The sequence below is a fragment of the Homalodisca vitripennis genome, chromosome 6 (genome assembly GCF_021130785.1).
Source record: "Homalodisca vitripennis isolate AUS2020 chromosome 6, UT_GWSS_2.1, whole genome shotgun sequence".
Classification (NCBI taxonomy): Eukaryota; Metazoa; Arthropoda; class Insecta; order Hemiptera; family Cicadellidae; genus Homalodisca; species Homalodisca vitripennis.
The window spans coordinates 25,848,360-25,860,757 of record NC_060212.1 but is presented as its reverse complement, the minus strand read 5'-3'; the positions used below and the strand labels follow the sequence as shown (position 1 = coordinate 25,860,757).

General features: G+C 31.9%; 1 protein-coding gene across 1 annotated transcript; it reads right to left on the bottom strand.

Moving 5' to 3' along the window:
* Positions 1-3,795: 3,795 nt before the first annotated feature.
* On the bottom strand, positions 3,796-4,507 carry LOC124365326. Its single transcript, XM_046821300.1, has 2 exons — positions 3,992-4,507; positions 3,796-3,905 (listed from the first exon to the last, which is right to left on the bottom strand). Exons 1-2 carry the CDS (start codon positions 4,449-4,451, stop codon positions 3,796-3,798), a joined length of 570 nt encoding a protein of 189 aa, XP_046677256.1. The 5' UTR covers positions 4,452-4,507.
* Between the last annotated feature and the right edge of the window lie 7,891 nt (positions 4,508-12,398).

Sequence of the window (12,398 nt, the reverse complement as noted above, 5' to 3'; positions counted from 1 at the left end):
ACTCGTTGAACTACAACATGAAAAGGATTTGAAGTTTGCTTACAAAATTTCCACCTCTCATATACTTTTGTCAGGTACCGAGAGGCAAAATGTAAGAAAAGCCGCAGAGCTACTCTCTGGGACAGTTGCTACAGCAATTGAATTTAACTTTCCCGGAAATGAATCCATTGTGAAGTTTATTAGGATCATTAACAATGGCTTTGATGTTCTTAATTCGCGAATGCCTAATCACCCATGCAACAAACTAAAGGTAGCCTATGGGCTACATTTAGCAGAGCAAAATCACGCTCTCAATGAGCTCTTTGATTTGTTCAGTTCTATGCGTGTCTTGGGAAAGTCCAACTTGTTACCATTTCAAAATGGCTTTCTTATTTCTATATTGAGTATTCAGGGACTGTACAATGATTTGAGAGCTGAAGGCTTTACCTACATCATGGCAGCCAGGTGCAATCAGGACATCCTTGAATCGTATTTTTCCCTGATTCGTGGGCTTGGACGATTTTATGACCACCCTCTACCGATAGCTGTTGGACAACGAATAAAAGCTTTACTTTTAGGCCACTTTGCAAGTTCTATTGTAGCTACTGGAAACTGTCAAAGTGAAGAGACATCCACCCTCAGCGTTGATTTATTGAACAGTTTCGATTGTGCTGCTGAAAAAGGCTCTGAGGAAAAAGTTGAACAAAGTGAAACTAGTAGTTTTATAGAAGTTGACCCACAAGAAGAAGATGAGTTGATAGGAGTTATTGAGCCAGAAATAGCAGGAGATATCGGAAACGTAGCTACTAATGAATATGATGTTTTGACTAAAGAAAAGACGGATTTGATTCAAATGCTGGCTGGATATATAGCCTATAGGGTAAAGAAGAAAAAACTGGAATCAAATTTTATTTATGGTCATCCAACGAAAGATTTCCCATCACAAAACGATTGGCTCTCTGCTATATCACGTGGAGCTCTGATGAGACCGACCAGAGAATGGGAATGGACTGTGAAAAATATGGAAATCGACTTTAACAATTTTCATGGTGTAAATAGCCTTAATAAAGACTGCAATGTAATGAAAACTCTGACTAGTGTTTTGAAAACCAAATATTGCAATATAGATGAGTATGCAATTCTTTGCTTTGTGCGAACACGCACATTCTTCAGGATAAAAGCAATGAACAAGAAGAAAAGTGACAAGAGGAAACATTATGGAAACAAAAAAACAAATTGTGGAAGAAAAGAGTCAAAAAAGCTAGCTAAACTTCAATAATTTCAACCGAGTAAGTAATGCATAATAACTCTGCTAATGCATTATTTTGTCTATTTGTGTTTTAACCTAACGTTTCCTTTAACGTATTTTTAAAATTGTATAAAAAATCTATATTTGTGGGTAATATTGATACATTTATGCCAAGTCTCATTGCTTCACAAGAAATGGTAAAACAATAAAACCATTCCGGGACTTTTCAAGCACACTGTTTGACACGACAAACTATATGTTTAATTATAATATTATTATTGTAAGCATTTAGGATGGTAATATTTTAAATTTCAATTCACTAACAATAATATTATTTCATGTGTAAAATATTATTCGGATCACCATATCAATGCAGCTATGTAGGCCCAAGTGTAGACCTAGTGTAATTTATTGTACTATTCACAATGTGTATTGATAATATTATATTCGTTAAATTTAAAGCTTTTATTAACAATTAATAGCAGACAAAACATCATTTCAGTTATAAAATACGACTTGCGGGAAATTTGTATTGGAGAGTATGGCAAGAACGCAATAAAACAATGCTGGGAAGGAGCACTAGTAACGTTGTTATGAGCTGGGCACCGCAGCGAGTGGGCCCCGTTGACGTCGTCAGTGGTGGGGGAACATGCGCGTGGCCCATACCGTTTCTATTCTACCTACCGTGGATGATACAATGTAGTATGAGGGTTTCTCTTAACTAGTGCCTTCCACTGCTTTGTATACGTTTCCAACTACACCTGTTTTGGTACAACTCATGTTTTTACCTCCATCTGTAGTCACTCCTTTTAATTTTGTAAAATCAAGTCCGAGACCTAAAATAGTTTCCTTAATTTTAGAAAATATTTCCACACCAGTTACAGTAGTTTTCATTGAATGAACTCCAGCCAGTTCTTCGGTAATTTGAAATTCACTATTTACACCTCTTACAAACAGTAGAATCTGAGCTGCATCAGAGTTATCCGTGAATTCATCCAAAGCAATTGAAAAACATTCAAACTTTTCACAGGCTAACATTAATTGATTGTAGACGTCTTTGCCGATATCTTCGGTTCGGCGAGTCATGGTGTTATGAGACAGACTAATAGAGCCAACCAAAGAAAGTATGTCAGGACAAAGCTTCTTAACAGCTTCCAAATACAACTTTTGACTATTTCACCATCACTAAAAGGTTTACCTTCCTTAGCTAAAATGTGAGCAATGTTGTAGCTTGCTCTTACAACAGACTCATTTTCATCATTACGTTTAGTAAATACATTTCTCTGTGATGACAAAGATGCTTTCATAGCATCTACTTTTTCTATTCTAAGTTTACCTGAAAGCTGAGCATATTTACTTTGTCCGTGTTTCGTGTCAAAATGCCTTCTGATGTTGTACTCCTTTAACACCGGTATTGATTCGTTAAAAATAAGGCACAAGCCACTGTTTCTGTTATTCACAACAAAATATTGCTCACTCCACTTCTCATTAAAAATACGACACTCATTGTCAATCTTCCTCTTTTTGGTACTACACATTGCGATATAATGTTTTTAAATAATTCGCACTATTATTAAAATTCAACTGCTGCAGTATTGAACATGTAAAGACTGATGCCACAAACACTCTTGTCTGCATAGAGACACATGGGCAGTAGGCACTAGCGGTGCGCCTGAATTAGCACCCCCTGGACATAGCACCCCCTCGCTACTGACGTCATTTTGACGTCACGAAAGGGGGTGCTAAATCAGCGCAGTGACCGTGTCCAGGCCCTGAATAAGCACCCCCTTCGAATACGGGGGTCCTAATTCAGCGCCTTGACCGTGTTCATGTGCTGATTTAGCACCCCCTTCGAATAGGGGGGTCCTAATTCAGCGCCTTGACCGTGCTCATGTGCTGATTTAGCACCCCCTTGAATCTGGGGGCTGCTAAATCAGTGCCGTAATGATGAGATGAATAATTACCCCAACGGAATAGAATAATAAACGTTTAACCATATTGCGATTTATTTTTCAATAAAATAAAATTATATATATATATATATATATATATATATATATATATATATATAATAATTAAAATATATTGCAATGAGTATATTTACTGCATTGCTGTGGTTTACTTAATATGTCAAAAACAAACAGTTCATTACCAATTGAAGACGTCAGGGGAAAAACAAGCTCAGTCACATTTTGCTAACTTTTCAGGAAATAGATTTTAAAGTTTAAAGTCTAGTTTCTAAGTTAGTTTTAAGGTCAGGTTATTTTTTAAATGCTATTGTTAATATTTAACTCTTTTAATTTCACTATTTAATTGTGTATTTTAAAAAAAATAAATATTAACATCAACGTTTTTAAAATATTTGGTTAAAGTACAGTTTTTACAGTGAAAAAACAGGCTCAGTCCCGGACTGAGCCTGTTCTTCCCCATCGTACTAAACGAGGATTGAGACTAGGATAGTTAACACAAACCCAAGTCCAAAATAATACAGATATTTATTTTACATATAAAACTTAGCACATTGAAAATATAATTTAATTTGGATTGCTTCATTTAAGACCCTAATTTTATTCATCCAAATGGGGAAGATTGGTGAAGTATTCTTTGGCAGCACTACTACAAAATATCTTTAAATCTTTCAAGTCATTGTATTTGGCCTTCTTGATAGGCAGTGGACCTGTAACAAAATAATAAATTGCAATAAGGCCTAGCAAGTTAAAATTGTTTAACAGTTAAATTAGGTTCTTTAAAATGTTCACTTACCATCATAAGATTTTTCTGGCATTAGAAATTCATTTTCAGCACATACTGTTGAAGAATGGGTTTTTTTCTTTGGCAGGATTGAACATTTGTCCCACGCTGCATAGTAAGAACTCCTCAGCATCAATTTTTGTTCATTACCATTGCCTTCCTTGGAAATTTTAAGCTCCTTTATAGTCCTTGTAGCAAATGGGCATTTTTTCATATATAATGTGTCCAAGAATTTTGTCCACTGTCTACAGAATTGATTGTCAATACTCACAACTTTAAAGGGAAAAGGGTTCTTTCTAGCATTTTCAAAAACTTCAATCCAATCTGAAGGAAGTTCTGCCTTAGATTTTGTGTTGACAAGCCCCATATTCTTGTCGCATTCCATGTATGAATGGCCACGCACAGGGAATGTTACTTTGATGGAGTCAAGTTTCTTTGCTTCATAAACAAGATAATGTAAAAATCTTATCATTGTGAAGTTTTTGTTCTGGCCCGAGCAAGAGTCACAGAATATGTGAAGGTGTCTAATTTTTTTCATCCAGATGTTCATAGACAAAATTGTGTAGGAAAGAAGAAACATCATCACTCACTCCCTTTCTTTCCTTCAGTCTCAGGATATAGGTAAAAAATACTTTTCGCACTAGACAACTCATGTATGTTAAAAGCATACATTGATAACTGCCGCTAGTAGTAGATGTCATTAGTGGTAATATTCGGCAATTGTAAATTCTTACCAAAGTCCATACTTATGGACTCATGTTCCACTGATTGCTTACATAATTGTTTGGCACGTGTTTTCCTTTTGTAGAACACATCTGCTTTGATTTTGTGGAGTTTTGCTTCATTTTCAAGAGAAGTTATTTCCTTATTAATGTTAGCAACATCATCGGATTCTCTGTTATTTTTTAATTGTTTCTGTAGCCCTGTAATTTTGGCCGTTAGTTCATCGCACTTACTGCAAGTGTCAGTTCTGGGGTAGCCAAAACTGATGTTAAAGTCACTGCAAAAACATTGTCTATATGTTTCATATGATACCTTTGCATTTGGATATTTTGTCTGAAACATTTGATGCATTTTCGAAACATTCAATTCTTCAGGTAGGTAGGTTTTGTTACTTTTGTGGAGGCTATAGTGCGATGATCTTCCTTTAAATGATTTTATGTGATCACGTATAAGATCTACAGTTTCATTAGATACTCTATGTGGCCTATTTAAATGTTTACCACGTTTGTCCTTTGGTGATGTGCCAGCAGATTTAAGACTCTTAACCAAGAACTCAACTTTGGCTTTGGAAATTCCGTGAATAGAAATGAATGCCTTACGACAAATGCTTTCTTCTACTAACATGTTATCTTTCAATACTCGTACTTTATAGGCATAAGATGCTTGATTTTCTCTAGCATTTTCTACTCTAGGCCTTCTACGCTGAACAGGTATGACAGTTATTAACCCACATAAATAGCTATTTTGTTCATCATGTGACCTCATAAGATTAAAGTCGGAGAGAATCTTATTCCGAGATGTCTCATTTACTCGTCTGAAACAGCCACGCAAACACTGACAGTCACTGCCCATTTCATGGCTTTGAATTTTTAGCATTTTACTCACAGCCGACATCCTGCCATATTTTTTCCGTTTTTTTGAAAGCTGCTCGTTGGTTTGCTTTGTTGCAGCAAGGCATTGCACTTGAGGAATATCGTCCTCTCCACTATCCATGCCAATAACTTAAATATACAAGGCCTAAGCAATATATCTACAGTTATCTTGCTACTCACACAACTAATGTTTGGAGGTTATGTTGAATTTGCACTTGTTCTGACACATTCACTAAAAAATTAGCCTACATCACATTTCCCTCTTTAGCTCAACTACAAACATAAAAACATAAGCTTACTATCTTCACTTGCAGAGGAACTTTACAATCATAACAGAGTGAACATGTTAACAGGATTAACTTTTAAAACAACACCACCAATCCAATCCAAGAAAGACAAAATAAACAGATCAGCTGATCCCACTCCCACAGTTCTCAGCTGGACTGAGCCTTTTTTTCCCCACAAAAGTAGGACTAAGCTCGTTCTTCCCCAGGACGTGGATTTTTCTTATTCTTATTACTAGGGACTGAGCTTGTTTTTGCCCAAAATTGATGTATAGATATGTTTAACAATGTTCAATTTTATTATAAATAGAAAAAAACGTATTTTGAAAAAAATGGACTGAGCCTGTTTTTCCCCTGACGTCTTCAATTGTAAAAATACTATGCATCAAATATACTTACGTAAAAAACTAGGTTCTAGGCATTCAAATACAGGTTTATTTTAAAGTAAAATTAATTTGAAATCATGGCACGAACAACGCAGAGGAACTGATATTGCGTAAATCCGGCATGTGTAATAAATATAAATGGTCAGAGATTATATCAACCTATTAATTAACCACTTTAAAAAACAATTATTTATTTATTTTAATTTTTCGAATACCAATAAAAAGCGGGAAATTTAGAACCGTGAAATTGTAATTTTGCGACGGCTAAGAGCCAATTATTTTTAAGGACGCATCATAAACTGAATTATACTATTTAAACTGAATAGTATAATTCAAACACACTTGACAAACAATTCAAATATTATTTTACATCTACAGGAATCAATATCATTTAGTAATATCCATATCAGTTAGTTCAACTATAATTTTAAAAAAGCGTTGAGAACAATGTTAAAACACGTAGCAATAAATATACTACCGTATTTTCAAAAGCGTTATTGCTTAGGTCAAAACATACATTTATATACTGAGTATTATGGATCTACATTGCTTAATTTCCCCTCTGTCGGTTAGTGTACGCTTTTTTGTTGTTGTTAAAAATAGAATATCTTGGAAAATCTAAAAGGAAAACCTAATAAATTTAATCCTACCAAGTCTTGGTCAAAATTTTATGGCGGCTAAAAATATATTATGATGTTATCTTTAATACTTTCTAAATAGTGGCTATAAAAATATTTTACCTTTTAACTTCTTAAAATATGCAATTATTCTAAAATATTGCAAGAAAATGAATTTTAGAGGGTTCTATCACAAATATAATGACAAAATATATAAAATATCATATGCACAGATTTACTGTAACAAAACACTGTCGACATTGAGGTTCTCAACGAGTAGGTCACAATACAAAAATCGAATAAACGGTAGCTCCAGAATATCTTATATGCCAATTGTGAGCACATCTTAGTCCCTTCATTTAAAGTACAGGAAATACATTAATATCTGTTTCCAAGCAACTTTTTTTCTAATAAATTAAAAACTACTAGAGATATTGTAAATTTATCAATAATGAACGCCTTTATGAACAATGAAGGACAAAAACAAACGTCTAATTAACAATAATAAACTATTGTATTTATCATAAAGCTTAAATTTATTCACAATATATGTTAAAAAAACTAAATAAAGTGACTAGGTTATCTGTTATATATAAAGAATAATAAACAGCAGGAAAATTCATACAGTAATATTCAGACAATAATGCTTTTATAGATGACAATATCAAAGGTAAGCGGTTTTATTGGAAATGCATCTGATTGTCACTTGACTAAATTTTCGTCAATAAATATGTCCTAAAACAACAGATATTTTAATAAATTCATTAAACATCAAATATATGATTCTAGTCTATCCTTAGATAGGCCTGAAACATGTATTTAAATTGTTTTGCATAATTAATGACAAAAATAAAAAATAGGGATAAGATACTCTAAAGCTGATGTTAATTTATTTTCACGAACCATGTTTTTTACAGTAAAGATGCGCTTAATGAGTTTATTTTCAGTTTGAATTACATTTACTTTTAGTTTGAAATAGTATTTGAGTAATTAGATTTGTGATACAATCCACGATCAGATTTATTTTTGTATACCTGCTAGATTTCAAGACATTCAAAGTTAATCAGATTTAATGGCCTCCATTTCGAAAATATTAATGAATATTTTTTATAACTGGCCTTATTACCACAAATATTTTATCCAAATTAGGTAGGATTTGTTTATTCGTTTTAAGATATTAGAGCGAAATTGTCTATAAAAAACACATACAGACTGACGGATAGGAAACTAAGCACCAAAGATCTATTTCCATATTCTGAAATGCGTTTGCCATGACTTGAGCAGTTGCGGTATATAGACATGTCCTAAGAATTACAGGACACTGTATATAAAAGCATTATACAGAGTGTTCCACAACCTCTACCAATATTTTCAGACATTACTCATGGACCAAAGGCAAAAACAATCATATTCACCTTTCTGAAACTCAATAATTACTAAAATAGCCACAATTTTGTTTTGTTTTTGTCTTTTTTACTTTACTATTTATATTTGATGGATTGTTTAGGTTAAAATTTTGTATATACCTTTATAACCTTAAGTAATAATTACATCAAAAATTTTAATTTCTTACAAGCTTTGTTTTCAAAATAGTGATTTCTAAAAAATCTTTAAGCGTAAATATCTTAAAAGCGATATATGGTAAAAAAGGTCTCAATTATTACACAATTTAATTAAAAATCCAACAATACCAAGTTTTAAAAATTGGTTGTGAAATAAGGGAGATAGTTTGTTTTCCAATTACTGTTTTTTAAAACCAATTACCCAACAATATCCTCTTTTATTATCTGACAGCACTGAATGTGGGCTGCAACAATCAGCTATTTTGATTTTAGCTGCTCTAATCAGGTGATTTTAACATTATATTGCTGAACTGTGGTCATAATATCCTTAATTATTTCTGAATATAAGTTTCTTTTGATTACGACATAAAAATAAACACTCTAATACATGTTGATTACCTAGACCAAAAATTAAAAATGTCTTTATAGCTATTATATTTCTATTTAATATTTTGTTTTTTAAATGGAAGACCTCAGACCTACTTCTGGCTTGTAAATTTATACGGAGTTTGTAGATATGTTATTGATTACGGTGGTAAACGTATATGCTTAAATGTACCAGTAAAGATTGCTATTTGTTGCAGTTGTTAAGTTTTTTCTAACCGAGGTTTTAAGATTTTGTTCTACCCGGAAAATAAAACATTAAAAAACATAAAAGTTTACTGTATACAAAATGAAATTTTATGTAAATATGTATACTATTGTTTTATTATTAATGAAGTAATATTTATGCTTCTATACATCTGTTGACTACCTAGTTTACATATCAGTTATAAAAATTACAACGAATTGAAAATTAGAGTGTAACGACATTCATTAGGCTTTCCGATATAAATACCCTTAAAATAAAAGTACAGCTAAGGTGCAGTGTAATTTAAATTTTACCTTTTTATAGACGCTTTATTTAAAGAGTTCACTGAGATTTCACTCTTCTTTTTACAATATTGTAAGAATGTTCATCCTTAAGTTTGACACTTCCAGATACATGGGGTTAGAAGTGCACGTGTGACTAATGTAACACACAATAGTTAAAGATTCTTTAACTGCATACAAAAAGGCGATTATTTTAAGTTTTTGTCCATACATCATTACCGTGTTCTAGTTTATCTTTTCTCTTTACTCGTGTAAAAGTATCCGTTACCTAGAGAGTATAATATGCCACACCTTGGGCCTGTACACTCAAACATTGTTTGATTTCTTCTTATATGTTTTACGAAATTTCATCAAACAAATTCACTATACATAATAAGTTATGTATTAATATAGGAATAACAACTGAGAATAACTTCGATATTGTTACTCGACCACTCGATACAGCCACATCCGTTCTGAACAGTGGGGTCTGTAGTGCACGGACAGGTTTCGTCAGCTTCGTCAAAATTATGGACATACAGTCCTACAATCGATATTTGCAGGTTGATTTTACTCTGTATATTTCATATTTGGTAGACGGCCGATATATAACGAGCAACTATGTTAAGGCACAAATAAGGAGTTTCAAGTTTTTATATGTTTACTAGCTGATACCCGCCCCTTCGTACGGAATTTTTGTAGAATAACTGGTACGTCATAGACATTTCCTTCATGTCTTTAAAAAAAATGGCATACTACTGATGAAATAAATTATGGTCATTGGAAAAAAATTCCAATTTTAATTTCAATGCGATATTCCAAGATTTTTTTGAACTGATGTTCTAAAGTAATTACAAATCACGATCCCTTCTTTCCTATAGTACTGTAGGTAATAAAAGACTTATGATCCACATTTGAAAATAGGGTTACTCATAAAAGGAGGAACAAAACATATATGTGAGAATATTTTACATGTAATAGTTAAAATCACTTAATATGAAAGTCCCAATATGAATTCGATTATTCATTCTCGTAATATGACACTAATTATCATACCATACCATTAGAAAAAGTAATATAATCGAGGGTGTAATCCTTTATCAGAGGGATATATCGGCTAGAGGTAAGACGGACAGAAGTCGACCAAACATTTTTTTATATAACTAGTTAGGAAGAAACCTTTGCGGATTAATATACTTCATCCTTAGCTACCAATGCCTCATCCATAAGTTTTGTATCACAGTGTTAAGTTCATAAACTAATAATGTATCTTCAATTTGTAGCCTCATGTGAAATATACCCTTCTTCCGACTCAGCCGGAAGGGATATTGTGTATTTGATGTTTCTATATATTCCTTTAATTATGAAAAATAGTTGGGCATGATTCTATAGAGGATATTTTACACGTAAGCAATAGTAATACTTATGGGCGTAACCTTGAGATATTTTTTGTGAATACCATTCTACGGATTTTTGTGTAGTGTTAAGTCTATGGAGCTGATCCATTGTGCAGATGATTAACGTACGCCTAATAGTGCATAAGATAAAAAGTTACAATCTAGTTTCTTACTGCAGATGGTTACGAGTAATTATTTAAGGGCAGGTACTGAAAAAATTATTTCTGTAATAAATGACAAGTCAAAAACTGTAATTATCATGCTTCATCTGTTTCATTCCAGTAAAATGTAATTAATGTAATGAAATGTAATTAAAATTAAATATGAAACAAAAATGCCACAAAGAAAAGTTTTATACTGTGTCAGTGAACTATTTTGCCTAAAATACGAGCCTAAATTGTTTACAAAATTATATTAGTTTTTTTTAATTTGAGTTAATATTTCCATGAAGCTATTAAATGAAATATATAGTTTAATTATGGATTCATATACAAATAACATAGTTTTAATTATATCTATTAACATGTTTCATTGAATTTTCACGATTGGATTAAGCTTGAACTGTTAATGCTCAGTGAATACCCTTAACTAGACTATGAGTAGATCTTCCATTGGTATGGACGCCCAGTACTCAATACCTATACAATAAAAATGACACAGCATAGATACTAGAGTAATTGTGTATAAAAACCATAATTACATTTTACCTTCCGTAATATTCCAAAACTAGACTCAAAAATAGCTTTTACTTTCACAAAAATGTATAACTGTAGATACAGCTGTAAATATCTTATATTCAAGAGGAAAACAAATGATGGTAATTTTTATAGTATTCTTATAGTTGATATGAAAGAATTTAACATACAATAATACAAATCTTATATCTCAAAAGAATGAATCTATACATCTAAATTAGGACAGTTAATTAAAATTAAAACAAGAGCAGCATTTATCATTAGTTTTAATTTGTCTCTAATTACTGTATACTCGTAATTAAAAAACGTAAAGGGAAAAGATCCTACATGGGCTTTAATGATCTGTACGTAGAGAATTTTATGTTTTTTTTATATACATATATATAGCAGTGCGTTAATGTAATTTACACACGTATTAACTGAAAAAAAAAACTGAAATAGAAAAAATGAAGGATATGATTTAATTAATTATTTTAATAGGTGATTTTAGAAAAAATTAAGGAAGCAAAGTCACGAGTGAAAATCTATATATATATATATATATATATATATATATATATATATATATATATATATATATATATATGCGAATGTTTGATTGTATGTTCCGTTATAACTCTGGAACCAATGCACGAAACATCGTGAAATTTTGTACAGTGATTCTACACGTTCCTGGAAGTAATATGGGCATACTTTTAATGGTTTAGAATTATGATTTGGTCCGATTTAAATAGTTTATTTAATTATTTTTTTTATTTATAAATTGTTGTTTTGATGTTAGAGTGTTTTATATTGGATCTGGCAGATTGCGCTACGACACGTAATACAAAGTGAACTGATACTTTCACCTGTTAACACTTTCAGCTGAAGTTCATCAAAGACACAGAAATATTTGTTAACATTAAAATTTTTTGAAATTATTATTGTAAATGCTTGATCAGTAGTATAAGTATAGTATAGTATAGATCGCATAGAAGAAGTTTTTGCCTAATTTTAAATTTTAATTGCACCAATGATCAAAAAAATATCTA

Bases quoted from the DNA above. Each gene is read 5' to 3' on its own strand.
- LOC124365326 (XM_046821300.1), bottom strand. From the start codon at position 4,451: ATGATAAGATTTTTACATTATCTTGTTTATGAAGCAAAGAAACTTGAC. The intron at 3,906-3,991 runs GTAAGTGAACAT...ATTTTGTTACAG, and splicing joins GCCAGAAAAATCTTATGATG to GTCCACTGCCTATCAAGAAG.